The sequence below is a fragment of the Eretmochelys imbricata genome, chromosome 18 (assembly GCF_965152235.1).
Source record: "Eretmochelys imbricata isolate rEreImb1 chromosome 18, rEreImb1.hap1, whole genome shotgun sequence".
NCBI classification, from domain to species: domain Eukaryota; kingdom Metazoa; phylum Chordata; order Testudines; family Cheloniidae; genus Eretmochelys; species Eretmochelys imbricata.
The window spans coordinates 7,372,244-7,396,837 of record NC_135589.1 but is presented as its reverse complement, the minus strand read 5'-3'; the positions used below and the strand labels follow the sequence as shown (position 1 = coordinate 7,396,837).

Genomic DNA, 24,594 nt, shown 5'->3' with positions numbered 1-24,594 from the left:
CAGCTTCAGTGTGGAATCGGATGCCACCGCGTGTTAAGATCACAGCCTTTTGGAAAGGAGTGCGTTCGCTCCCCTGTGAGGCAGGTAAGTAGCCTTATTAACAGATGGGGCAACAGAATCACAGGCAGGCCCAGGGTAGGTTTTTCAGCAGCACCTATGCGACTCGGGATCACAGGTCAGGATCAATCAGGTGGGCTTTCTTTAAGTCTCACCCAAAGCGATCCGCTCAAGGTCAGGCAGCGGGCTCGTGGCCAAGCCAGGAATGGAGCCAGGCGTCCTGTCTGAAGGTTCCATTATGGAACCAAGTTACAGCTGAGCTCTGGAGCGCTTTCAAACCACAGATCGATATCTGGGGCGGGGGTAGGCAAACGCAGATAGATCAGCCTCAGAGGCAGAGTTTCAGATGAACTCCCGTGGCACAAACCAGACAAGTTTTGTTTGGCTCCCGGTTCCCTGCTCTGACCACTAGGCTGTTTTGCCTTTGCAAAACCCACAATCGTTCTCGGAGCGAGTGGGGAGCTAGAGACCCAAATTCTTTCTTACATCTTGATTCCCTCCGCAACTATCAGAGCAAACGGACTCCATTTACTAAGGCAAACATGGGACTTTTCCTACTTCCTCTGCCCCACAGTCCACCTGGGATCTATAAGCACGCATGCAGACAGAGAGATGCATCTTTTCTCCCTCTTAACCGCACAGAGAGAAGCCCAGAACTGATGATATGTAAGTCAGAACAAAGCCCCAGCTCGCTCTCCCATAGCTGTGCTAACATCTACGGCTCTAAGTGCAGCAAGCCCTTGTTTTTGGCAGCAAAATGCAGCAGGTGAGACACGCAGAGGGCACACTCAGGGGAGTGTTTACACATAGAATCATAGAATCTCAGGGCTGGGAGGGACCTCAGGAGGTATCTAGACCCACCCCCTGCTCAGAGCAGGACCAATCCCCAACTAAATCATCCCAGCCAGGGCTTTGTCAAGCCTGACCTTAAAAACCTCTAAGGAAGGAGATTCCACCACCTCCCTAGGCAACGCATTCCAGTGCTTCACCACCCTCCTAGTGAAAAAGTTTTTCCTAATATCCAACCTAAACCTCCCCCACTGCAACTGGAGACCATTACTCCTTGTTCTGTCATCTGCTCCCACTGAGAACAGTCTAGATCCATCCTCTTTGGAACCCCCTTTCAGGTAGTTGAAAGCAGCTATCAAATCCCCCCTCATTCTTCTCTTCCGCAGACTAAACAATCCCAGTTCCCTCAGCCTCTCCTCATAAGTCATGTGCTCCAGTCCCCTAATCATTTCTGTTGCCCTGACCCTAAATGTGCTGCGGTTTGGGCAAAGTCAAAGCATCCATCACCTGCAGGGATCAATTCCCCCCAGTGCCTGGAGGCAGGGACTGGTGCATAGGGTCCCCATACACAATGCTGGCAAGGGCAGGTTATGGCAGCACCGCAGGGCCTGCAAGGATGGCAGAGGGCAGCCCAGCCCAAAGAGTCGGTGGTGGGGGCTGGCGAGGGATGCAGTTGAGGGAGTTGCTGGTTGGGTGGATCTCCACAGGAGCCTCTGCCAGCACGGCTCCTATGAGCCCAGAACACAGCAAACCTTTGAGGGAGGGCGGTAATGGGCAGGCCACCTGCCCTTCCCCAGGTGAAGCACATAGGAAGATTTCTAGAGTGAAACCGTGGGGCACGCAGGCAAGATTTGCCCCTCAGCTGGCCCATCCCGAGACACTGAACTATACCTCCCCCTCTTCCCCCTTGCTGTTTCCAGTGGGCACATGGATGAATTTGGGCAGCCATCACAACATGGCTCCAGTTGCTAGGACAGGGCTCACGTATTCCCAAGCTTCCACAAAGGGCCTAAGAAGCCAAGAACTGGACACGGACGACATGCAGCAGGATAGGTAAAGGGGGCTGGAGGCCCACAACAGATTGCTCCAGCCAATGCATCGGAGACTGATGGATGGTCTTGGCAAAGCCAGCCACTTGGCACATCCATCAAGCTTTTGCTCAGAGCTCCAGACAAGGAACTGTTGTTTAGGCTTGCCAATTTTGGTTGGACGTATTCCTGGAGGTTTTAACACGTGACCATCTTTCAATCCTGGAGGTTGGCAACCCCGCTGCTCTTCAAGGGCACACGGATGAGGGCACCTCCCTCCGGACACCCCATCTCCCATGACTACAGCCTTTTCTGATGGCATGTGGCCCTTTAATGAGCACCCCAGTTAGTCTCTCATGGGGGCGTTTCTAGCTTTGTTTTGTTTTAATTGACTGACGTCATTTATTCATTCAAAGGCCCAGCCCATCTGCTAGGAATGGGCTGGAGAAGTCGCTCTCATAGACGGAGCGGGGAGGGGGCTGTAAGGGCCATGGATCAGGTGGCGAAAGGAGATGCCAGGAGAGTGAGGGATGGGAGGGAATAAAACAGGTGGCAAAGGGTGGAGAAGTCAAGGCCTTTGCCGATGATCTCCACCCTAATGAATCCCTCGGCGCAGGGAATTGATAGGTATCCAGGCACGCACAGTCCTGGCACAGATTCCCTGGGATCAGCACTGGTCCAGCATGGGAACCCTTGCAGGAAGCTTGCTGCAGTGCAACCAATGCTGGGGTACAAGCTTTTTGCCCTTTGAGGATGGGGGATACTGAAACAAACTACAACCCTTTGGCGCCTTCCATGGCAGAGAAGCCCAGCAAGGATTTGGGCACTGCCAGCTGGGATTCTCTCCATTTCCTCCTGTAGCCCCACAGGGGAGTGAGTGGGTACAGAGAGCCCCCCAGGCACACCCTCCCCGCCTCCACATTCCAAGCACATCCATGGAGCCGGGGACTTGTCTCAGCACCATTGCGCACAGTGCCAAGCAAAGACCAGACTGGATTTTTTCCCAGAAGGGACTGAGGCCACCTCCCAATTGGCACCGACTACGATCCGCTTAGGGAAGGAGCTGGTGCAGATCTGAGTGATGATTCGCCGCTGGCAGAGCAAGGTGGAGGGGGGAGAACCGGAGGGCTTAGTCTGAATTTGGTGAGGGATCTGGAAAGTTTAAGGCTCCGCAGAAAGAGACTGGAAGGTCCTCAGCTCCTGGGACCCGTGCGATTCGGGCAAGTGTTTGAAGTCAGAGGACATCACAAAAGCGACACAGACTCCACAGGGACAGGAGGGAAGGATATTACCACGGCAAAGGAACTTTGTAGATTAAAGACAGAAGAAGAGGAGCGTTGTCCTCTTCCAGCTAGTGCCCTTGTTAGCATTTTAAAAAAACTGCACAGAGCAGAATCTATGGCAGGGCTGATAAGAAAGCACCGCGCCTGCAAAACACACACAGCCCTGCTCCCCCCCGAGAGAGACAGCCCGCCATTTGGTCTAATTAGCCGGAACCGCAGCGAGGGCTCCAGAAGGAATGTATTCCTCCGCTGACGAAGGCTCCCGCCGGAGCCGGCTGGGGGAGGGGGAAGGGAGCTGGCGGCTCGACAACATCACATCTGTTACTGTCGGTAATTGGATGAAAACCCCAGCGCTGGGGAGCCCTAATTCATCCCGCTGATGGAGCGCTGATTGGGTGACTTCTGTCATGAATGGCAACAGGGAAGCTGGGGTGGGAGGAGAGAGGCTGCGGGGCTGGTACAGGCTGCGTCTCTTGAAACAGAAGCAAGAGGAGATAGGCGGGCGCCTGCTAACACCTGTTAGCTATGGTGCACCAAGAGACAGCACTGTCCAGTGGATAGAGACGAGGAGACAGAACTCCTGGGTTCTAGCCTTGGCATTGCCTCAGTTTCCCCATGAGGATGTGACTCTCCTACATCAGAAGGCTACTGGGAGGGTTAATTGGCTGCCATCCCCCTAAGCCACCAGCCTCCCACACCCTCTCCATAGCACATGCATGTGTCGATGCACTGAACCTGCAAAGGGCTTGGGGCACACAATACATTTTGTTCCCTATTAGACGGTGGGAAGGAGAGTCCACCCCTTCCCATCTCCCCATGACCTTGCCTGATTCACGCCCTACATCTGAGGCTCCAAGGGACTGACTCCACAGGTTCTCGGGGGCTGGAGCACCCACGGGGGGAAAAAAAAAAATCGCCCTGCTTATCAGTGCCTTCCCCTCCCCACAAGCACTTCCCACCTCCCGGCAGCCCTGCAGCAGTTCAACTCCAGGAGCAAGGCAGGCGGATCAGGACCCCCACATGGGTATTTTGAGTGGCTGCTTGAGCAGGTCAGCAGGGTTTTGCAGGTGCGAGGAGCAGAGCGAACCTTCAAGCCCTCCCACCCCACACAGCAGTCAGGAGCGAAGCAGAGGCAGGGTGTTGTAAAGAGTGTGGCGAGGCAGCCAAGACCAAACCAGTTTTGTTGTCGGGAAAGCAGCATGCTGCAAGGACAGGCCGGCCGGCTGATTACACCTTGAGCTCCCAGGACAACCCCGAAAGAAAGCAGGTCACCAAGCAAGAGCTGCAGTCGTGGCTCAGCCTGTCCTTAATCCCCGCACCACATTGGTTTCTGTGCGCAAGAACTAACGGGAGCTTTCGAGTGGCTTTCGCTGGCTTGTTTCCTGAAACGCTGCATCCACCCACTTAACGTGGGTCATTTGTAGCATCCCGCTATGGTATCCCCATGGATAGGCAAACGTGGCTGCCTGTTATCTTGGTAGTGCCGAGAGGCCCCAACTGAGATGGGGGTCCCATGCCGCTAGGTGCTGTCCATCCATCTACAGACAGACTGTCCTTGCCCCGAGGAGATCACAGTGGAAAAAGACCAGAGCAATGGAGTAGAAATTAAGTGCTGGTATCCCCACGCTGGGAATGGAGCACAGAGAGATTAAGTCTCTTGCTCAGAGTCATTCAGTGAGTTAGTGACAGAGCCAGGATCTCTGACGGCCAGTCCAGGGCCATACCCCCGAGTCTTAACTCACAGGGGGACCGTCGCTATCCATGCGTTCCTAACTTGGGAGGTCGCCAGGCTTGTGTCACACCATGACAAGGTTGTACCATTTACTTAGACTGCCAGCTCTCCGGGGCAGCGACTGGCTTTTTGTTTTGTGTTCGTACAGCCCTAGCACAGTGGGGCCCCTGGCCCACAACTGGGGTTCCTAGGGACTTCTGCACTATAAGCCAACCACCGCCCGTGATCTGAGCAAGCTGACCACAATACCTAGGGCAGGCTTACCTGTGACAGGTGTGCCAGCATCAATGGAGCAGTGCCTGCAGTCTAGTTCCGGAGACTCCCCTCACATCCCTGAGCCACTATCCTCCCTTTTAATAGCGTCTAGCCACAAAAGCCACACAAGGACTCGCCCCGATTCTACCACCAGGGACCAGTCCCACAGTAGAGGCGTCCAATCCTCTGAGACCAAGAAACCCTCCTTCACCACCTCCTGTGAGCATCTCCCAAAGTGACATGAAAACCCCCAGTCTCCTACTTAGCAGCATTGACCGGGGCACCTGTCCCCGCATCCCTTACAAGTGGCAAAGAGAGACCCCAGAAAGGCAGTCTAACAGCCCACCCCACATCTGCTCTCCTTGGCGTTCTAAGCAGGCTGAGGGAGAAGAGAAGAGAAGAGAAGAGAAGAGAAGAGAAGATGCTGGGTTCTTACCTGCAGGTCGAGGGCGTTGGAGGAGAAGGCAGGTATGCGGCATGCCAGGATGGGACACCAGAAGGGAGCTTTGCTTTTCTTGTCTTCGTCAGGACACATCCATCCAGGCTGGTTCTCCTCCCCTGTGGCAAGCGGAGCAGGCAGGGGAAGTTAACAGCTTTGCAGGTCTTCATATAGACCATTCCCTCCCGCCCAGCGCTCCCCGAATCCCTCCAAACACGCAGAGCCGAGGGGATCAGAGCCCCAGCTGTCTGTAAGCTCCAGAAGGGGTCTTTGCCCATCGCACCAGGAAAAGAGAGGTTTCAAGCCCTGCTTCTTCGAGAAAAAATGTCCCCATCCACCAAGAAACTAGAAGCGGGCCCCAAGTCACACCACTGGGAGCTGGGTTCTAAAGTGCTCCCTGCCCTCCAGTTGGGGGAGTGCAGATCCCGCTGAAGTAGTTACGTGGCCTCCAGCACTATTGCACAAGACGACCTTGCGAAAAATGTATTTATCCTTACAGTGCCCCTGTGCTAGCATCAGCCCGATTTCACTGACGTGGAACTAAGGCTCAGATGACTGAGTGATGTGTCCAAGTAGAAGATCTGGGACGAGAACCCAGATCTCCGAAGTCCCAGTCCAGTGATTAACCAATAGGACAGCCCATTTACAGACAGGAGCAGAGATCAGTAGCCGCGATATTACCATCCAGTGCTCCAACTTTCAAGGGTGCTGGCCCAGCATCATTTATAGCCGAGGACACACTAGAAGCCATGAGCTAACATCACACATTTCTCACGACATGGCTTCCCTACTTTTATTTCCTACTTTTCTCCAAACAGCCTCTTCTGTCCCCACCCAGCTATTGTTTTAGCAGGGAGCCGGGGTGGGGACAGATCATATTTGCAAGATCCCCATACATGGCTCAAAACTAGGTGGGGAATGCAGGGCTCCAGGGAGAGTCCCATCCTTGAGTCCAGCAGCTCCTTGCATGGTGACTGCTCACGTCATGTATCTTATTTAGTCACTTTCTAGACATCCATTCTCACGTACGCACCTTGCCCAGACGCCCTGGCCTGGAACACTGGCTTGCCCAGCCAACCATGGGTAGTAGCTGCACCCAAACCGCTCCGAACCCCTCTGCACCTTAGCTGCCCAAATTGCTGCAGGAGACTAGTCTCTGATGGACAAGACAGAGGAACTTCTACAACTAGAGAAACTTCTGCCAGCAACACTCCTCCTCCAACACAAGGAGGAAAGTCAACAAGAGCCCCTCAGCCAACCCAACGGGCTCATTTCATCTGAACGGCTCCCAGGACGTTCTCTGAAGAGCACCACCCTATTGCTCCCAGAATGGATCCTTCCCTTTCCAGCTGTGGTCAGAAGACCAGACACCTTCATCTCATCTTTAATGCACAGGGGATGGAGGGTTGGGGTAGGTCCACACTGCAACCAGAGGCGTAACTGCAGCTCAGGTAGGATACCCGAGCGAGCGTTAAGCTAGCTAGCCTGGCTAAACAGCAGTGAAGACGGGGTGACACGGACTTCAGCTTGGGCTGCACAACCCCCACCACAAATCTGTGTGCACACTGAGTGCTAGCCAGCACTGGGGTCCAGGCCACCACATCGACACTGCTATTTTTAGCCACTCTCGCTAGATCAAAGCTAGCTCGGCATGCCTATGCCAGCTGACTCGGGCTCCCGGTGCTCAGGTGAAAGGGCTGTTTAATTGCAGTGGAGACATCGGGCCTGGGCTCTAGGACCCTGCAAAGTGGAAGGGCTCTAGAGCTTGGGCTCCAACCCACGCCAGAGCATCTCCATGCAGTTAAACAGCCCCTTAGCCCGAGCCCCACAAGTAGGAGTCAGCTAGCACAAGCCAGCCGCGGGTGTCTCACTGCAGCGTAGGAATCCAGAGAAGGGACAAAGCACCTGCCTGCCCCTTCCCTGACTAAGAGGGCAATGCCCTATGGCACACTGCTTAGGGTTTGCCTAGCCTAGTTTTCAAATGTGCCACATGATGGGATTCCCCCTAGCGTTTCCCTTGGGTATCTGTCCTTCAGCTGAATCCGTTGCACTGCCAGAACAGTTTCCCCTAGGTTTGGCTTAGTTTTCCCCAGTTTGGAGTTTGACCCCCTCTTGCCCCCCAACTCTGAGCCTTCTTAAATTATTTCGCATAACTCCACCCCTCCACTTCTTTGCATTACCATGCCATGAATCAGGCCCAGCCTCCTTTATAACATGACCAGATAGAAAAGCCTCCAAACTTCTTGTGCCCGCTGTGATCGCTGCAATGCCTGAACAAGAGGTCTCTGGCCCCACTGGTCTATCTTGCATATGGCTGACCCCAATACAACTCTGTTCGAGCCAGCAGAGATACTCCATCAGACTAAGCTTTCTGCGCTCCTTCCCCAGCACGTGGTTCATAGTCGCTCTCTGCTCCTTCCTGGAGACAGCTTCTGGACCTTGGTATCAGGCTACATTGAACACGTATGCAGAAGCCTCACTTGGAACTGGATCCTGCCCAGCAGCTAAAGCTCCTGGTTTAGGAGCACCTGTCAGTGAGGCTTGATTTCTTGCAGCTTCATTTACATCCCAGATCAGCAGATCAATAAAGCATGATAGAGTAACTGATGGGAGAAAGATCATTAACAAGGCTTTAATTGTGCCACTTAAACCTTAGCTGAGCGCCGTATACCTCCCCTCCCACAGAAGATGACATTCTTTTACGGTATGGGGGGGCAGGGATAGCTCAGTGGTGAGCATTGGCCTGCTAAACCCAGGGTTGTGAGTTCAATCCTTGAGGGGGCCATTTAGGGATCTGAGGCAAAAATTGGGGATTGGTCCTGCTTTGAGCAGGGGGTGGGACTAGATGACCTCCTGAGGTCCCTTCCAACCCTGAGATTCTATGATACGCTAAGAACTTCCCTGCTCTGGTCACGAAAGGGTTAACATGCAGGCACTGCTTGAATCTCTGAGTAGCCACACTAGCCCCTGGCCAGTGACTGGGTGTAACCAGAAAAGCATCTGAGATGCAGCCCTGGCAGAACTCAGCCAAGCAAAGAGAAGCTGTTCAGAGTCTAGGGAGGTATCCAATGGGATACAGACTGGACACCACGCTCCAGTGTACCATAGGGACCAACCCCAGACTCGGCGGAGTGGGGTCCCCCCGCCACCCCGCAGGTCTTTGCAGTCTCTGATCCCACGCGTGGGAAGCCCCACCAGGCTGATAAACCTGTTGGTTCTTGCTTCTCCTCCTGTCGGTGCAGAACGGCTTCCTGGGCTTTGCCCGGTCATTTCTAATCGACGCCAAAAATAGGGGGGAAAGCAGCCAGAAGGCCCAGCATTCCAGCTGGAGTTTTCCTTTGCTCAATTCCATCCCGTTATGCCCAGTTATCCAAATCCCACATGGGTGTCGGGAGCAGGACGCCTACTACTCCACCCGGCTGATCAAGGATTATGCTATCACCCACCTATTGAATGCAGCCGGCCATCCTATAGGACAGAGCTGGGTGTCAGCACAAACCCCTTGAGACAGACACGACAGGGGAAAGGTTCCCTATATAGGTACCTCTACACAGCAAAAGATGTGCAGGGGCTAGGCCTACCTGTGCTAATCTGAATGTGGCTAGCAGCGAACACAGTGCAGGATGGATAGTGCAAGCCCGGAGCGGACCCTGGGTACACCCTCATCTTGCTAACTGTGGTGTAGTCACTGCTATGGTTACCCGCGCTCGCTGGATTCAAGGCTTTTGCTGTGTAGACACAGACATACCCTGTATCAGCTGTGATGAGCACCTCTCCATTGACTAGGCGGCTTAGACCAGCGTTTCTCAACGTCGGGTCCGGCTCTGGTCCCCAAGACCTCCCTGACACTTTAGGAAGGCAGCAAGCCAGTCCCTGGTATCACAAAGGTTGAGAACCATTGGCTTTGAGCTTTAGGATGAAGAGCAGATTTGGTCAAAAAAGTGTTTAAAATGCATACGGCTTGTCTGCTCCCGAAGAACCTAACAGGGGTGGAACCAGCATTAGCCACAAGGAAATGTCAGGGGCTGGCATTTCCAAGGACTAAAAGCGGTTCTTTCTGCTTATTCACCTTTTCTCACGCACTGAGCTCTCGACTGCAGCACGGAGCAGAGAGAGCCAGGCCCGAGTAGTGACAGCAAAAAAAAAAGGGAAAAGAAACAACAAAACATTTCTTCACATGCAGCTTTAATGCGTTTTTATTCCTAACTGGTGGTTACAGGATTTCCCCGCAGGCATCCCAGATAAAAAACAAACTATTAAAAACAAGAGAATCAAAACTCCTTCCAGCCTGGGGGAATCCAGGCATTCAAATAAGATTTCAAATGAATTTTTCTTCCATTAAACTTTTTTTTTTTGCTTCAGTGGCTGGTGGAGTTGAATAGAAACAAAGATAAGAAGGGACGCAAGTGTCACCAGGGAACTCTCTGCTGCCGGGGGACCTGAGAGTGCAGGGGAACTGCGGCCGCCCAGAATCATCTGCCTGCTTTCTTTCCCCCATTTAATGAAGAGATCAAAAGGGAGACCGTGCTCTGAAAAGCAATTCCACCAATGACATTGTGGGGTTACACAGACGCTTGCGATAAACTTCCAGAGGGGATGTGCTCCATTTACAAAACACGGGAAGATATGAAGCCGCCCTTTGCGGCACGCTCTACCTTAGATGTGACAAAGCAGAGATCAGGCGTGGCTTTCCAAAAGCGACTGGTGAATTTGGGTGCCTCGGTTCTGGGGCTCCCAAATTAAGACCCCTTAAAAGGGGCCCAATTGCCAAGCACCCACCCTCTGAGGATCAAGGCCCTCTAAAGCGTCTCAGACGAGGTACCCCACACCACTAGTCAATGTTAAAAATCTTGGCCGTTGCAATGGGATCTTTCTGCTGCCAGTGACATAAGTTATAGCCTGAGTCCGACGGGGCATGGCACAGATTTTTTCTAAGATTATGTGGAAGATCAGCAGTTTCTGCATCTGCACTGTGGTTTCACACCCCCGGCACTTTTTAATGAAAAGCAGTCCAGGCAGTTCTAGTCCTGATCACAGACACTGGACCAACACCCTGATCCCAACATCGCCGCGTTGTTCAGACCAGACGTCTCTTTAGGCAGACATCTTAGGGCCTAATCACATCAGCCACACTATCAGAGGCTCGTTCACCTGCACATCTACCAATGTGATATATGCCATCATGTGCCAGCAATGCCCCTCTGCCATGTACATTGGTCAAACTGGACAGTCTCTATGTAAAAGAATAAATGGACACAAATCAGATGCCAAGAATTATAACATTCATAAACCACTCGGAGAACACTTCAATCTCTCTGGTCACTCGATTACAGACCTAAAGGTCACAATATTACAACAAAAAGACTTCAAAAACAGACTCCAACGAGGGACTGCTGAATTGGAATTAATTTGCAAACTGGATACAATTAACTTAGGCTTGAATAGAGCCTGGGAGTGGATGTGTCATTATACAAAGTAAAACTATTTCCCCATGTTTATTCCCGCCCTCCCCGCCCCCGCTTCTCAGACGTTCCTGTTAACTGCTGGCAATGGCCCACCTTGATTATCACTACAAAAGGTTTTTCTCCCCCCCGCCCCGCTCTCCTGCTGGTAATAGCTCATCTTAAGTGATCACTCTCCTTACAGTGTGTATAACACCCATTTTTTCATGTTCTGTGTGTGTATATAAATCTCCTCACTGTATTTTCCACAGTATGCATCCGATGAAGTGAGCTGTAACTCACGAAAGCTTATGCTCAAATAAATTGGTTAGTCTCTAAGGTGCCACAAGTCCTTCTTTTCTTTTTGCGAATACAGACTAACACGGCTGCTACTCTGAAACCTGTCTTTAGGCAGAGCGTGTCATCTCCCTCTGGTTAAACCTTGTGGCCTTTTCGGCAGTTAAAGCTATCTGACTTGAGGTGTCTACATATGGGGTCACCTTGCATATGGGCACGTCATACCTACATGTACATACATGCCATAGCTAAGGCACCTTTGCTGCCCTCTGCAAAATGGCCAGGTTCCAAGCCACAGGCTTCCATCCTGGGTCCCCTAAGTTCATGAACTTTCAGAAGAACTCAGCTTCTATTTAGGTACTAAAACAAGAGTCCGGATTTTCATCGGCACTCAGCACTGTTTGTGACGGCAGCTGCTAAGTGCGGTGCTCTGTGAAAAATCCGGTCTCGATGGCGGATGCTGAGCTCTTGCAAATCGACCCTGAGCTCTTTGGAAAGCCAGACACCTTTTTTATCTCATCCTCTTCTTCTTTGCACGGAGTCACCTGCAGAACAGACCTCGCACCAGGGCCTTTCCAAGGATGGCACCACACAGTGCTAGGAGGTCAGAAATACAACTCAGTAAGGAGAAGGGCAGCTGGGCAACTGTTCCATAGTCAGGATTCTCAAGGTTGGCCGGAAGGTGGCCCCACTAGGAAGTCTCTGTCCAACATGCTGCAAGACTCCAGCAGTACCTATTACCCGTGGGCTCGGGAGGCATTAAGGTTGCATGCACACAGATCCGTTCCAGGCCGTGTTGTCCGAACAAGGAAGCTTGGAGAAGGGACAAACAGCATGCCTGCAGCATGGCAATAAGAACCAGGCAGTCTCCAAGTGCTGGCCCATTTCCTCAGCATTCAGAGCCAACACAACTCAAGAAAGCCCCCAGGCAGTAATAGCTGGAGTTATTTATTTCATGGATTTCCAGGGCTTTCCATGGTTGCGGCTGCTAGGCGCTTTAATTAGAGAAAATTAAATGCAAAACAAAGAGCCTCAATCAAATGCTGCACACAAATGTGCCTTGCCCTAAAGGTCAGTGGGAAAGCCAGGTGCAGCCTGGGAAGGAACAGGCAGATGCAGCCATGCCACTGGCTCAATGCTCTGAAGCCCAAAGCGTGGCCTGCAGCCACCTAAGATGAAACCTGCAGTCAGTTCAGCTCCTTCTACTTGGATTCAGTTAGGAACACAGGATTTGCCACATTGCACCAGGCTGGGGTCCATCTTCTAGAGCAATCTCCTGTTTTCAACGGTATCCAATTCCACCTGCTTCATAGGCCATTGTGATCTTCTCGTTTGACCCTCCCCTGTAAACACAGGCCACAAGGTGGTGTCCAAAGCTACCGCTCAGCCTTTGAGCGGGATGGAAAAATAAAAGGCGGGTCTGGCTGGCTGAGATCACACCCGAAGAGGAGTAAAATGGGGTCCTTGCTATAGAAAGGAGCAAGGGGGACAGAGCAGGTGCCAGGGAAAGAGGGGTGAGGCACTCAAAGTGCCTAGCCATGACACACACTGCAAGGGTCTCCTAAGAGCTGTAATTTCATTTGAGCCCCTGGCTGGTTTTCTTCCCTGCAGAGAGTGAATGCTCAACGTTGAGCTGTAGGGGCTGGGTGACTCCCTCACGGTTCTCTCAAACACAGCCAGGCTCGCTTTCATGTGGATGCCAGCCATGGAAGAGGCCTACAGAGTCTCCGTTCTCCCCTCCTCCGCTCCAGACAGCACAGGGAAAGCTGCCCCGTAGAGGAGATATGCCAACCTCCCTGAGGCACGATCCATAATTGTTCCTGCTCCTAAGACCTCCGATCAGAGGCCAGATGGACATTCTCCCCACACACACACCCCCACATGCCCTGGGGCTACATGGGTAAGTAAATCTAATTAAGTAGCTCAAAGCAGTCAAGAATTCCCCCCACCAATTCTAGTTTTAGAGACTCAGGGAGGAGGCCTGACTGAGGCCTGCCGTACGACACTGCTGAGTCTGTTCCATCTCCCGGAACGTGCTGCCTTCAGGGGACATCTGTGGGCTTGGTTACTTGAACTCTGATTTAGCTACACTTAAGCCAGGGGTGCCATTTAAATAGGGGTGGGCAGTAGTGCTCCGTCCCCTCTCTGCGCGTCATAACAGGCAGGAGAACAGAGCAGGGGTAGCCCCAAGAAGAGCCCCTCATGCCAGGCAGAGCCAGGTGTCTTGGAACGTGCTGGGGGACAGGGCCTGCGACCTCTCTGCATAACCTGCCTGCCTGGGGTGGCCGCACTAACATGCAAGCACTGAACTGCAGGAAACGCACTTTAAGCATCAGTGTGGCCATTGTGTGGCAGCCCACCAAACCCAATGGGGATGGACAGAGGGATAGTGCCCCAGGGTGCATGTGTGCAGAGAGGGGTGATGGCCTGAGGGCTGGGGCAGGGGGGAGTGCGCCTGTTGGCGTGCAGATGGATGGTACCCCAGGGGTTACTGGGGGAGGGGAAGGGATGGTGCTCGGGGAACTTGGAGGGGGCATGTACATGCAGAGGGATGGTGCCATGGGGTGTGGGGTTGTGTGCATGCAGAGGGATGGTATTCCTGTATGTGCCAGAAGGCCAAGAGGGATGGTGCCAAGGGGCTATGTGCGCAGAGGAATGGTCCCCTGGGTGAGGTGCATAAAGGGAATTGGTGCAGTGTTTTTTTGGCTAAAGCTAATTAGCTTTAGCCATCACACTGCTAGCATCAGCCATGGACATCATTTCCAAACAGGGGATGGGGCACTCTGTCAGCTTAACGCCTGGTGTTTCTGTTCTCTCCTTACCTAAACAAGTTGGTGAGCAGAGAAAGAGCTTAATGCTATTTAGTGCTTCAAAGACAAGCCCTTCCCCGGGAAAAAATATTCCTTGTTTTATATCCTTAACTATCCTTCCCCTTCACTCTACACCCTGAGGGCAGATATCTTGGAGTCATCTCAACCGCAAACTCTCTTTTCCCTCACTACCACCACTCACAAGCTGTAATTCTAAAATGGCAGTTACCCAGTTTCCCCCTGAGCCTCAGTTTGAAGAACGTATAGGCTGGGATGCGATTGGCCCAGTCTGTAGTTTAAAAGGTTGGTTTTGGAGTCTTTCCTAAGCCCTGGGGAAGAGAAGAAAAGTCACCGGCCCCTGTTTTGACCCTCTTCCAATTGGGAACACGCTGCATCCCTATTTGGGATAGGTACTTAAGCACATGCTTTAACCTGAGCAAGGTCAACAGATCTCAAACACAAGCTGAAAGTCAAACGTGTGCTCAGGTGCTTTCCTGAATCAAGGCCTCAACAAACTGATGAAACAACCGGCCTGCCTCGTGAGAGGCTGGCATATATAAAACTCTGACTGACTAAGAGGATACACCAGGCTACTATGCAGGACGGTACATTTTCTGTACATTGGGTAAGTTTCACCAGAAAGGTTGCCAAAAACAACTAAAACTTTCAACAGTTTGTCCAGATGGAAATGGACATTGGGAACTTGTTACAGGTTTCCCTGAAGAATCCTGGGCCTTCCCCTCCATCAGCTGTTGCCTGTTTGTGCTGTGTTAGTAATTTTGTTGTAGGAAACCTACATGAAACCCACAAATACTCCCAAAATAGACTGATGTTTTTTACATTTTATCCTTAGCTTCCAGGGGCCTAAGCACCCTCGGGGCTGCTGCTGCAAGATGCCTCCCCCAGACTGAAATCGGAACCGGCACCCTGACTTAAGCAGTTCCTCTATGGAATCATAGAATCATAGAATATCAGGGTTGGAAGGGACCTCAGTAGGTCATCTAGTCCAACCCCCTGCTCAAAAGCAGGACCCATCCCCAATTAAATCATCCCAGGCAGGGCTTTGTCAAGCCTGACCTTAAAAACTTCTAAGGAAGGAGATTCCACCACCTCCCTAGGCAACGCATTCCAGTGTTTCACCACCTTCCTAGTGAAAAAGTTTTTCCTAATATCCAACCTAAACCTCCCCCACTGCAACTGGAGACCATTACTCCTTGTCCTGTCCTCTTCCACCACTGAGAATAGTCTAGAACCATCCTCTCTGGAACCACCTCTCAGGTAGTTGAAAGCAGCTATCAAATCCCCCCTCATTCTTCTCTTCCGCAGACTAAACAATCCCAGTTCCCTCAGCCTCTCCTCATAAGTCATGTGTTCCAGACCCCTAATCATTTTTGTTGCCCTTCGCTGGACTCTTTCCAATTTATCCACGTCCTTCTTGTAGTGTGGGGCCCAAAACTGGACACAGTACTCCAGATGAGGCCTCACCAATGTCGAATAGAGGGGGACGATCACGTCCCTCCATCTGCTCACTATGCCCCTACCTATACATCCCAAAATGCCACTGGCCTTCTTGGCAACAAGGGCACACTGCTGACTCATATCCAGCTTCTCGTCCACTGTCACCCCTAGGTCCTTTTCCGCAGAACTGCTGCCTAGCCATTCGGTCCCTAGTCTGTAGCGGTGCATTGGGTTCTTCCGTCCTAAGTGCAGGACCCTGCACTTATCCTTATTGAACCTCATCAGATTTCTTTTGGCCCAATCCTCCAATTTGTCTAGGTCCCTCTGTATCCTATCCCTGCCCTCCAGCGTATCTACCACTCCTCCCAGTTTAGTATCATCCGCAAATTTGCTGAGAGTGCACTCCACACCATCCTCCAGATCATTTATGAAGATATTGAACAAAACCGGCCCCAGGACCGACACCTGGGGCACTCCACTTGACACCGGCTGCCAACTAGACATGGAGCCATTGATCACTACCCGTTGAGTCCGACAATCTAGCCTAACTTTCTACCCACCTTATAGTGCATTCATCCAGCCCATACTTCTTTAACTTGCTGACAAGAATACTGTGGGAGACCGTGTCAAAAGCTTTGCTAAAGTCAAGAAACAACACATCCACTGCTTTCCCTTCATCCACAGAACCAGTAATCTCATCATAAAAGGCGATTAGATTAGTCAGGTATGACCTTCCCTTGGTGAATCCATGCTGGCTGTTCCTGATCACTTTCCTCTCATGCAAGTGCTTCAGGATTGATTCTTTGAGGACCTGCTCCATGATTTTTCCAGGGACTGAGGTGAGGCTGACTGGCCTGTAGTTCCCAGGATCCTCCTTCTTCCCTTTTTTAAAGATGGGCACTACATTAGCCTTTTTCCAGTCATCCAGGACTTCCCCGTTTCGCCACGAGTTTTCAAAGATAATGGCCAATGGCTCTGCAATCACAGCCGCCAGTTCCTTTAGCACTCTCGGATGCAACTCGTCCGGCCCCATGGACTTGTGCACGTCCAGCTTTTCTAAATAGTCCCTAACCACCTCTTTCTCCACAGAGGGCTGGCCATCTATTCCCCATGTTGTGATGCCCAGCGCAGCAGTCTGGGAGCTGACCTTGTTCGTGAAGACAGAGGCAAAAAAAGCATTGAGTACATTAGCTTTTTCCACATCCTCTGTCACTAGGTTGCCTCCCTCATTCAGTAAGGGGCCCACACTTTCCTTGGCTTTCTTCTTGTTGCCACCATTCCTGAAGAAACCCTTCTTGTTACTCTTGACATCTCTCGCTAGCTGCAGCTCCAGGTGCGATTTGGCCCTCCTAATTTCATTCCGAGCAATATTTTTATACTCTTCCCTGGTCATATGTCCAACCTTCCACTTCTTACTGAAGTGCTTGAATGGAAGTTTTGTGCATTCTAGATTTGCAATTTTATGGTGTTTTCTGGCTACCCAAACCTGCTTTCTGGTTTCTGACAGGCACTTGCACAACACCCAGCACTAAAACACCCAGGAAGATAGGGGGGAAAAGCTTATAAAAGCAGAGAGGCATGAGTCAGAGAAAACTGCACCATCGCATCCCTCTCTCATTTCTGACACTGCTGGCAGGGGTGTGCGGGGGGCGGGAGAGAATTCAGCAAACCACCTCCCAGGTAGTTCTCCACCGTCACTGCCACCTCTCAGTCAGCCCAGTGCCTCCTGCAGCAGAGAGAGACTGCAACAGTTGCTAACACTTGGGTCTTAACCACTATTCACCAAGGGGGGGCCCCATGATGAAAGACCGCACAGCTTCCACTAATACAAACATCCCTGATGAAATCGCCCTGGTATTAGACTGCGTGCTGTGCACCAGAACCAAAGATCTGCAGGCAAGAAAATCAGAGTGTTGCCTTTTAATTAATCCCCGATGAAGCAGTAAGAATGATGAAGGAATAAGCTTCCAAGGCATCAAAGGCAACGGGAAGTCACCCCGATAAGAGAGACCTCTTTCAAGCCCTACATCTGATCTGCACAAACCAAGCCGGACTTCATGAACCAAGCCCACCTTGACCATGGCGCTCCATTGCCCTGCAGTTTGCACAGTCATTTGCACCAGTGCAAAGCGAGAGTGAACCACGAGCAAATCAGCATGGGAGCCTTTCACCCTGGGTGAGTCCACCCGGCAGTGGAGAACCGAATCCCTTGATCTTAATGGAGCAACGCGCAGGATTGATTTGGCCCATCGCTAAATCCCTCTCTGACTTGGATAACGGGCATCCAGCATTCTGCTCTGGAGACTCCTGGGTGACACTGAGGAGCTAAAGACCTTTCCTAGTCAAGCGCTTCTTTGCAGCTCTGATAGGGCTTCAACGCTCCCAAGTTTCAGCCTGCGCTTGGCACATTCCCATAATGTCATGTGCTGGGCAAGGAGCTCTGATACTTATTTTTCCTGACCTATCAAAGGGAACACAGACATCGACAGGCCCTCCCTGCCCCACCCCTTAATTTGCATTCAGAGGGATGCCCTGCCCATGCAAACAGGATTACTCACGCAGTCCTATCTTCGCCAAGTGCAGGCGGTTCACCCAGGAGATCTTGCTCAGTGGGTTTGGGGTGATGAAGACCACCATGAAGCTGATGGGGCGGCCAGACCTGCAGCAGGAGGACAATGGAGGCTAGAATTTAGCTCCATTCTGATCTGACTGGAAGGCATTAATGGACCCAGGTGCCTAGTACCACCCCAGCCCTTGCGTAGCTAACTTCTGTGCCAAAGGGCACTTCACCCACCACAGAAGTGCAACCACCCCTGCACAGACAGGCAGTAGCTGTTTAATAGGGCACACGGGGGCCATAGAGAAAAGGGTAGGGCTGAAAATGCACTGACCATGCGGTGGGCAGGCCGGGAGTTTACATACGACATTATTGAGACAGGGAGATCATCCTGTTGTGGTTTCAGTTTACTACGGTCATAGGACTTATCTTTGCCGCTATTAGAGTCACTTACATTGTATATCACCAGACATGGCCTGCAGCTGTCCCAGGAGTCACAGCCAGGGGCTGCCTGGGGGTGCGCAGAGCGGTTCCCGCCCCGGCACTGACCTGCTGAGGCAGCTGCTAGTTCTTGGGCCATGACCCCCATGCCTGGCAGAGCACAGGGCCTGGAGAGGCTTTACAGGCGATGCCCTGAGCTGGCAGAGCCTCAGCTGTTAGACTGAGGAACTGCATCTCAGCGAGAATGGAGGAGGGGACCAGTAATTGCTGCATTTGTCTCAGCCAGCCGCCCTTCTCTCCGGACTAGATATAAGGATCCACAAGGGGAGGGAGGAAAAAGGAGCCAAGGTTCATCAGAAGCATATTGGGCCAGATCCTCAGCCAGTGTAAAGCAGTGCAGCACCACAGTATGCTGATTTCCACCAGCTCAGGATCCACCATGAATCTTCTTAGTGTCTCCCCAAAAATCAGGGCATAATCCCAGGATGGGGTGGTCCGTTGAGGAGGACATTCCTCCTTCCACCTCACCCCAAATTAACTGGGGGCTGGGAGGGGGTTTACACTTTCCTCCAAAGCACCTGGCATTGAACCAGTTGTTTGTTCTGGTACGCCCGGCCAGGCTGGGACAAGACAAGACTCGAGCTGCCCTGGCAACAGACGTGTACAGGGCACTAGGTATAAGTGAGACCTTATTACACGCTGGCATAGGCTTCCGTTACCTGAGACACGTACACCTGGACTGATCAAAGCATCGGAACACGCTGTAGCATACAATTCTGCATGGGCCTACCAGGAGACCGGTTAGAATGGCCCAATAGGCCTTTGCCCTCCGATTCTGTCTCCATGCTCAGAGGGATGCAGCAGGAAATGTCCCGCCCGTGGGATCTAAGAGCAGACTCACTTGTCTGTCTTCCCTGGAAGCAGGAGACGGAGGCGGCACTTGTTGGCCGAGTGGATCTCCTCCTCCTTCACTCTCATCATCCTCTGCAGGGCCAGGCACCAATCCTGGGCCACAGTCATGTTCAGATTCTGGAAGCAAGAGAGAAAAGGAAACCCCTAAGATGCAGGTATCAGAGCGTGGCAGAGAGGGCCAGGCAGGAGCCCATGAGTTACCATCAAATTGCACCCAAAGGCCCACCCAGGAACAGCAAAGAGCAGGGCTCTGGACTAGCATGGGCACCCACGCTGGCAAGGGTGGAGAACCAAGTCCATCAGGAAGTTAGTATGTCTGGAGGTTCCTGGGGAAGCCAATGGCCATCCACTGTAGGACATCCACAGAGCAAGGATCTGCCTGCCTCCCCAGCTAAAGAGCCAGCATAGCAACGTTGGTGTAGGGGCTTGGGAGGGGTACGTAGTGAGGAGGGATGGTTGCTTTAGAAGTAAGACAGTGGCAGAAACCTCATTCAGTGCCATTTTCTGCCCTGCTCCAAGGTTATGTTCTTTGTCGTTTGGACCACTAACTTGGCTTCCCCCAGCCTTGGTCCTGGCTAGTTATGTCCAAGTCACAAACCAGCTTGTGGTTCGCTGACCACAGGGGAAATAGCTCCATTTCTTTCGTAAATCCCATTCCCAACTGACCAGACACCTGCTGGCAGGTATCTGCTTGGAGAGACAGAGCTGACACTGACTGAAGGGGAACTGCCTGGCCATTACCTGGTAGGTGCCATGGAGGGTGCTGATGAGAAGGGTTATCTGCTCCACCACAGCCAGATCCTTCTGCAAATCTTGGAGCTCCTGGAAGAGCCGTGGAGGGCCCAGGTACACCTTATCTTGGGAGGAAAGCAATGCATTAGCAGGCAGAGAGGCTTGGTGGGTTTGTCAGCTGACCTTCCACTTTGGAAGACGTGGCTTCAAATCCCAACTCGGTTCACAAGGGGAAGTAAGTTTGCATTCGCCCATCGTACAGACTGTCCCGGAACAGAAGAGCAGCGGGTGCTAGAATTCAGGACTGGAGTACGTTAGCACGGCTGCACGGGGAAAACTTGCGCAGACCCTGCCAGTGCTACCCAGCCCCGGCTTTCCCAAGTGCCAAAATGCACTCGTGCTCTGAGCGGGGATTCCATGGAGCCCTTTTGCCATCACCACTCTGTGTCTTCTTCACAGCCAACCTCACAGGGCAGCATAGTCCTAAGTGCGGGGCTGCCTTTCAGACACCCCGTGGATTTTAAGGGCAGAAGGAACAATGAGGTGTCCAGGAACCCAAGTAGCAAAGGGCTCCGATTTCTGGCCCCTTGCTCTCAGGGGACACAAGCAACTTCCAAAACGTGTTTACTGCTTGCAGAAGTTTCTACATCTTCCGTTTCAATGCTCCCCACAGAGGAAGTCCCCTCTAGCCAGCAAACCAAAACAAAAAGGCACGGGCAACGTTTGTTAAGCCATCAGAAAAACATCGCTGCAGAGACCCAGCCAGCAACGGGTCTGGAGTCATTCCGGTGTTAGCCCTCACATGACCGAGGAGTCGCGGGCTCGGCCAAGCTCTGAGTCTAACAAGTACCGAGGCAGGGGCCAGGTCTCTTGGTTCAGGAAAGACTCGATTCTTCCCCTTCCATCCCACAGGGGGTGCTGGCTAGAGTGGACGCTGCTCAGTTCGCTCACTGAAGAGAGCAGCTGAGCATTGATGGGGTGCTGCCACCCGGGGTGTGGGGATCCCGAAGCAATGGGGTGGGAGGGAAGGGAAGGGCTGTGGAACCCCTCCTTTTGGGTCAACGGTATGAAGAAGAAGGCCCCACGCTCTACCGCAACACCATGGCGCTTCCCAGTCAAATTCCCAGAATGACCCAGCTTGCACAGCAACGCCCTAATCACCCACCGCCACCACTGGAGTGAACCTAGGGCCAGGGGGCGGAACCGGGAGGCGGTGTGCACTGACGATCCCACAACGGAAATATGGCTGGCGCGCATCTGGGGGGCCGACGCGAGGATGGGACCCGGAGGGGCTGGAGCAGCCGCTGTGGGGCCCAGGATTGGGCCAGGGATCAGATAGGAACTGCTGCACCACCGAGTCTCCGCAGATCCCCTCACTCCCCCTCCTATCCCTTCCCTCCTCTCCTCCCACCTCGCCCACTTGAACCTTTCGCACTAAAAACAGGGCTCTGCCACTGGAGCTGCAGGAGTAACTCCACTGGCTGGTAACAATAGTAGACTCTTATCCTCAGCAAAGCAGCCACTGACTAGAGGAAGACAGAACACACTAAGCCAGTGTGCTGTACCCCCACCTCCGAGCGGATACTCACTGGACGACTGGCTGGCTGAAGCATGTTTTTTGGCTCCCGCGTTCTGGATGACCACGTTGTCTTTGTCGTATGTGCTGTTCTCCTGCCCAACTTCTACCACCTGCACCTGCGGGAGGGCAGTGTTCCATTTCACGACATACTTGGGGCCCAAAGGGACGAGACTGCTGATTTCCAGCTGGCCTCTGTGGAGAGGGAGAGTCTGTTATTCCCTAAAAAAGCGTCACTTACACTCCACCAACGTCCCCATCCCCAGCCAAGCCAGAACCCTGCGGCACCAAGAGGGAAGAGTCAGGTCATGCTAGGAGAACACCTCTAGACCAGAAAAATGCAGAAACATTTGCAAGCCCAGCTCCCTCTCCCTTGCATAAAAACTTGCATTCCACACCCTGCACCAGCATATCCACCATAATCTGCACCCCCAACACATGGGGCAAAAAGACAAGACCACGTGCTGAGCCTACCTTGTACTCACGGGCCTGGAAAGAGAGAAGATTAACAAAGGTCATTACCACAAGTGCATGCAAGTCCTCCACTTCTCTCCCTTCCCTGGGTGTTGCAGCCACTATTTTCTACCCTCTGCTCTCAAAAGAGAGACCTGATCTAGTAGTTCTGGAAAGCAGGAAGTCCCGAGTTCAAATCCTGCCTCTGACACCATCTGTATTCTTAGGCAAATCCCTTAGGGCAAAGTGTTCTGATTCAGGGATGGAAATGCACATTCAGGCAACTGAAAGGGGCACTCAGCACCTTTGGAAATCAGGCTAGTCATAGAATGATAGAAGATTAGGGCTGGAAGTCCCAGTCCTTCCCCGTGCACTGAGGCAGGACCAAGTAAAACTAGACCATCCCAGACAGGGGTTTGCCCAATCTGTTCTTAAAGACCTCCAGTGATGGGGATCCCACAGCCTCCCTAGGTAACCTGTTCCAGTGCTTAACTCTCCTTCGAGCAGGAAAATACTTTCCCACTATCAAACCTGAATCTCCCTTGCTGCAAAAAGTAATAAAATAAAATAAGCCGATTACTTCTCGTGCTACCCTCGGTGGACAATGAACTACTGACCACTGTTCTCCTGACAACAGTAAAGGGTTGTTAAGTTTCCCCTTCAGTCTTCTTTTCTCAAGACTAAACACGTCCAATTATTTTAACTTCTCCTCCCACGTCATGTTCTCTAAACCTTTCAGTTGCTCTCCTCTGGTCTCTCTCTAACATGTTAACTTCCATGTGGGACCCAAAACAGAGGCCTCACCAGCGCTGAACAGAGCGGACCAATGTCTTCAAGTGCCTAACTTCCAACATCCACACTGAAAAGTTTTAGCCTTAAATCTTTACTCCAGTCTATTATGATGCACTACAGGGCTTCAGTCACCGCATTCTCTTAACCCAAGGAACTCAACCCAGAGGCTGTAACAATGACGGGTAAAATGAGATTGGGATAGAAATTATGGTTGCCGGGGACCCAGGGCAGCACTCTGCAGTAAGAGGATACACGGGGATCCAGGCTAGACAAGCTACACAGCATAACTGCAGGCAGACAGGGCAGGGCTGTAGGTGATCCCAGTTTGCAGCAGTGACTGGCCATTTACTGAGCCATCTTCACTGGTTAGAACACCTACACGTTTATAGCCACATAATGGAGCTTTTCTGCAGCAGCTCTTGGGTAACTTGCCAATGCTGGGGAAGTGCAATCAAAGGCATATTTTAAAGTCAAATGGCTCCTAATGTATCACTGGTATAACTGTCGAAGCCAATGGGATTACACCAGGGATCCATTTGACCCAAGGTTGCTAGAACGACTGCAAAGAAAAATGTCAAATCCCAGCAGAGATGCCAGGGTTTTCCTGGAGACAAAACGGAGACGGCACTTTATAAAGGTCAGCCTGCATCTTTTCAGTTGGATTTCATTGCGTGGAGCCTTGATACTGTATCTCTGTAGCTTCCTCCAGGGCTGCAGGGACAACATTTACGACGGGCTCTGGGAGGAAATGAACGCTGCCAACGTACTTGAAGTTGATGTTGGCGCACACCAGCATGTCATTCAGCAGGAACACCTTGCGCTCCTTCGATTTGATCAGCTGGCCACGGTCCCCATAAACCGTCTCCGTCAGGGTCTCGCAAAGCAGCAGCTGGTGCTGCCCTGAATTCAGCAGCTGCAGAGGAAAAAGAGCAAGGAGGTCCTTTATTAGAGGAGCAGGGAGATTAGCTAGGATGTTCCCCTATCACGTGCGTGGGCATCACTGCCCCCTGCTGAATGGAATCAGAACTGCTCAGCTCTATGTCATAGGCCCTATATTGCTAACAGCTATTGGGGTTTCTCTTTTAGCTCAAGGGGCCTGGGCTTCCCGAGCAGGAGGATCCGAGTTCTGCCATGCAGTTCAGAGCGGGCCCGGTGCACAAAGCAGAGACAGCAGCCCTAACGGATTCATTACGGTAATGATTTGCTCCTGTACAGAGATTCATCCGATAGGACTCCACAGCATAACAGCAATGGCATACTGAGCTACAACCCAACAGACCTGGCCCAGGGGCCACCTCAGAACTTTGTTCCTCAGTTCCAGAGTCTCTGAGCCCAGCTGCAGGAGGGGAAAAGGAGGACCGTGCTAACGACTGAGGGTAGATCTACGCTACGTTTTAAAACCCGTGGCAGCAAGTCTCTGAGCCCCCCAGTCCCCGCTTTGCAGGATCAGTCCCTTTGCTTTCATTTCCTCTGCAGAGCAGAGTGTGCCTTCGCTCACCCCGCAGCGCTGCCCAGTCACATGAGGTTCTGCAAACGCCTTGC

The 24,594-nt window shown here is 52.2% G+C and overlaps 1 protein-coding gene across 1 annotated transcript in view; it reads right to left on the bottom strand.

Moving 5' to 3' along the window:
• Positions 1-24,594, bottom strand: part of ARHGEF10L (Rho guanine nucleotide exchange factor 10 like) — a 124,068-nt gene that overhangs the window by 45,556 nt on the left and 53,918 nt on the right. The window contains exons 15-21 of the mRNA XM_077837219.1: positions 23,820-23,965; positions 22,282-22,296; positions 21,821-22,002; positions 20,241-20,356; positions 19,489-19,616; positions 18,148-18,248; positions 5,581-5,702 (exon numbers count right to left, since the gene is read on the bottom strand). Coding sequence (XP_077693345.1) covers positions 5,581-5,702; positions 18,148-18,248; positions 19,489-19,616; positions 20,241-20,356; positions 21,821-22,002; positions 22,282-22,296; positions 23,820-23,965 — 810 coding nt within the window. The remainder of the gene's footprint in view (positions 1-5,580; positions 5,703-18,147; positions 18,249-19,488; positions 19,617-20,240; positions 20,357-21,820; positions 22,003-22,281; positions 22,297-23,819; positions 23,966-24,594) is intronic.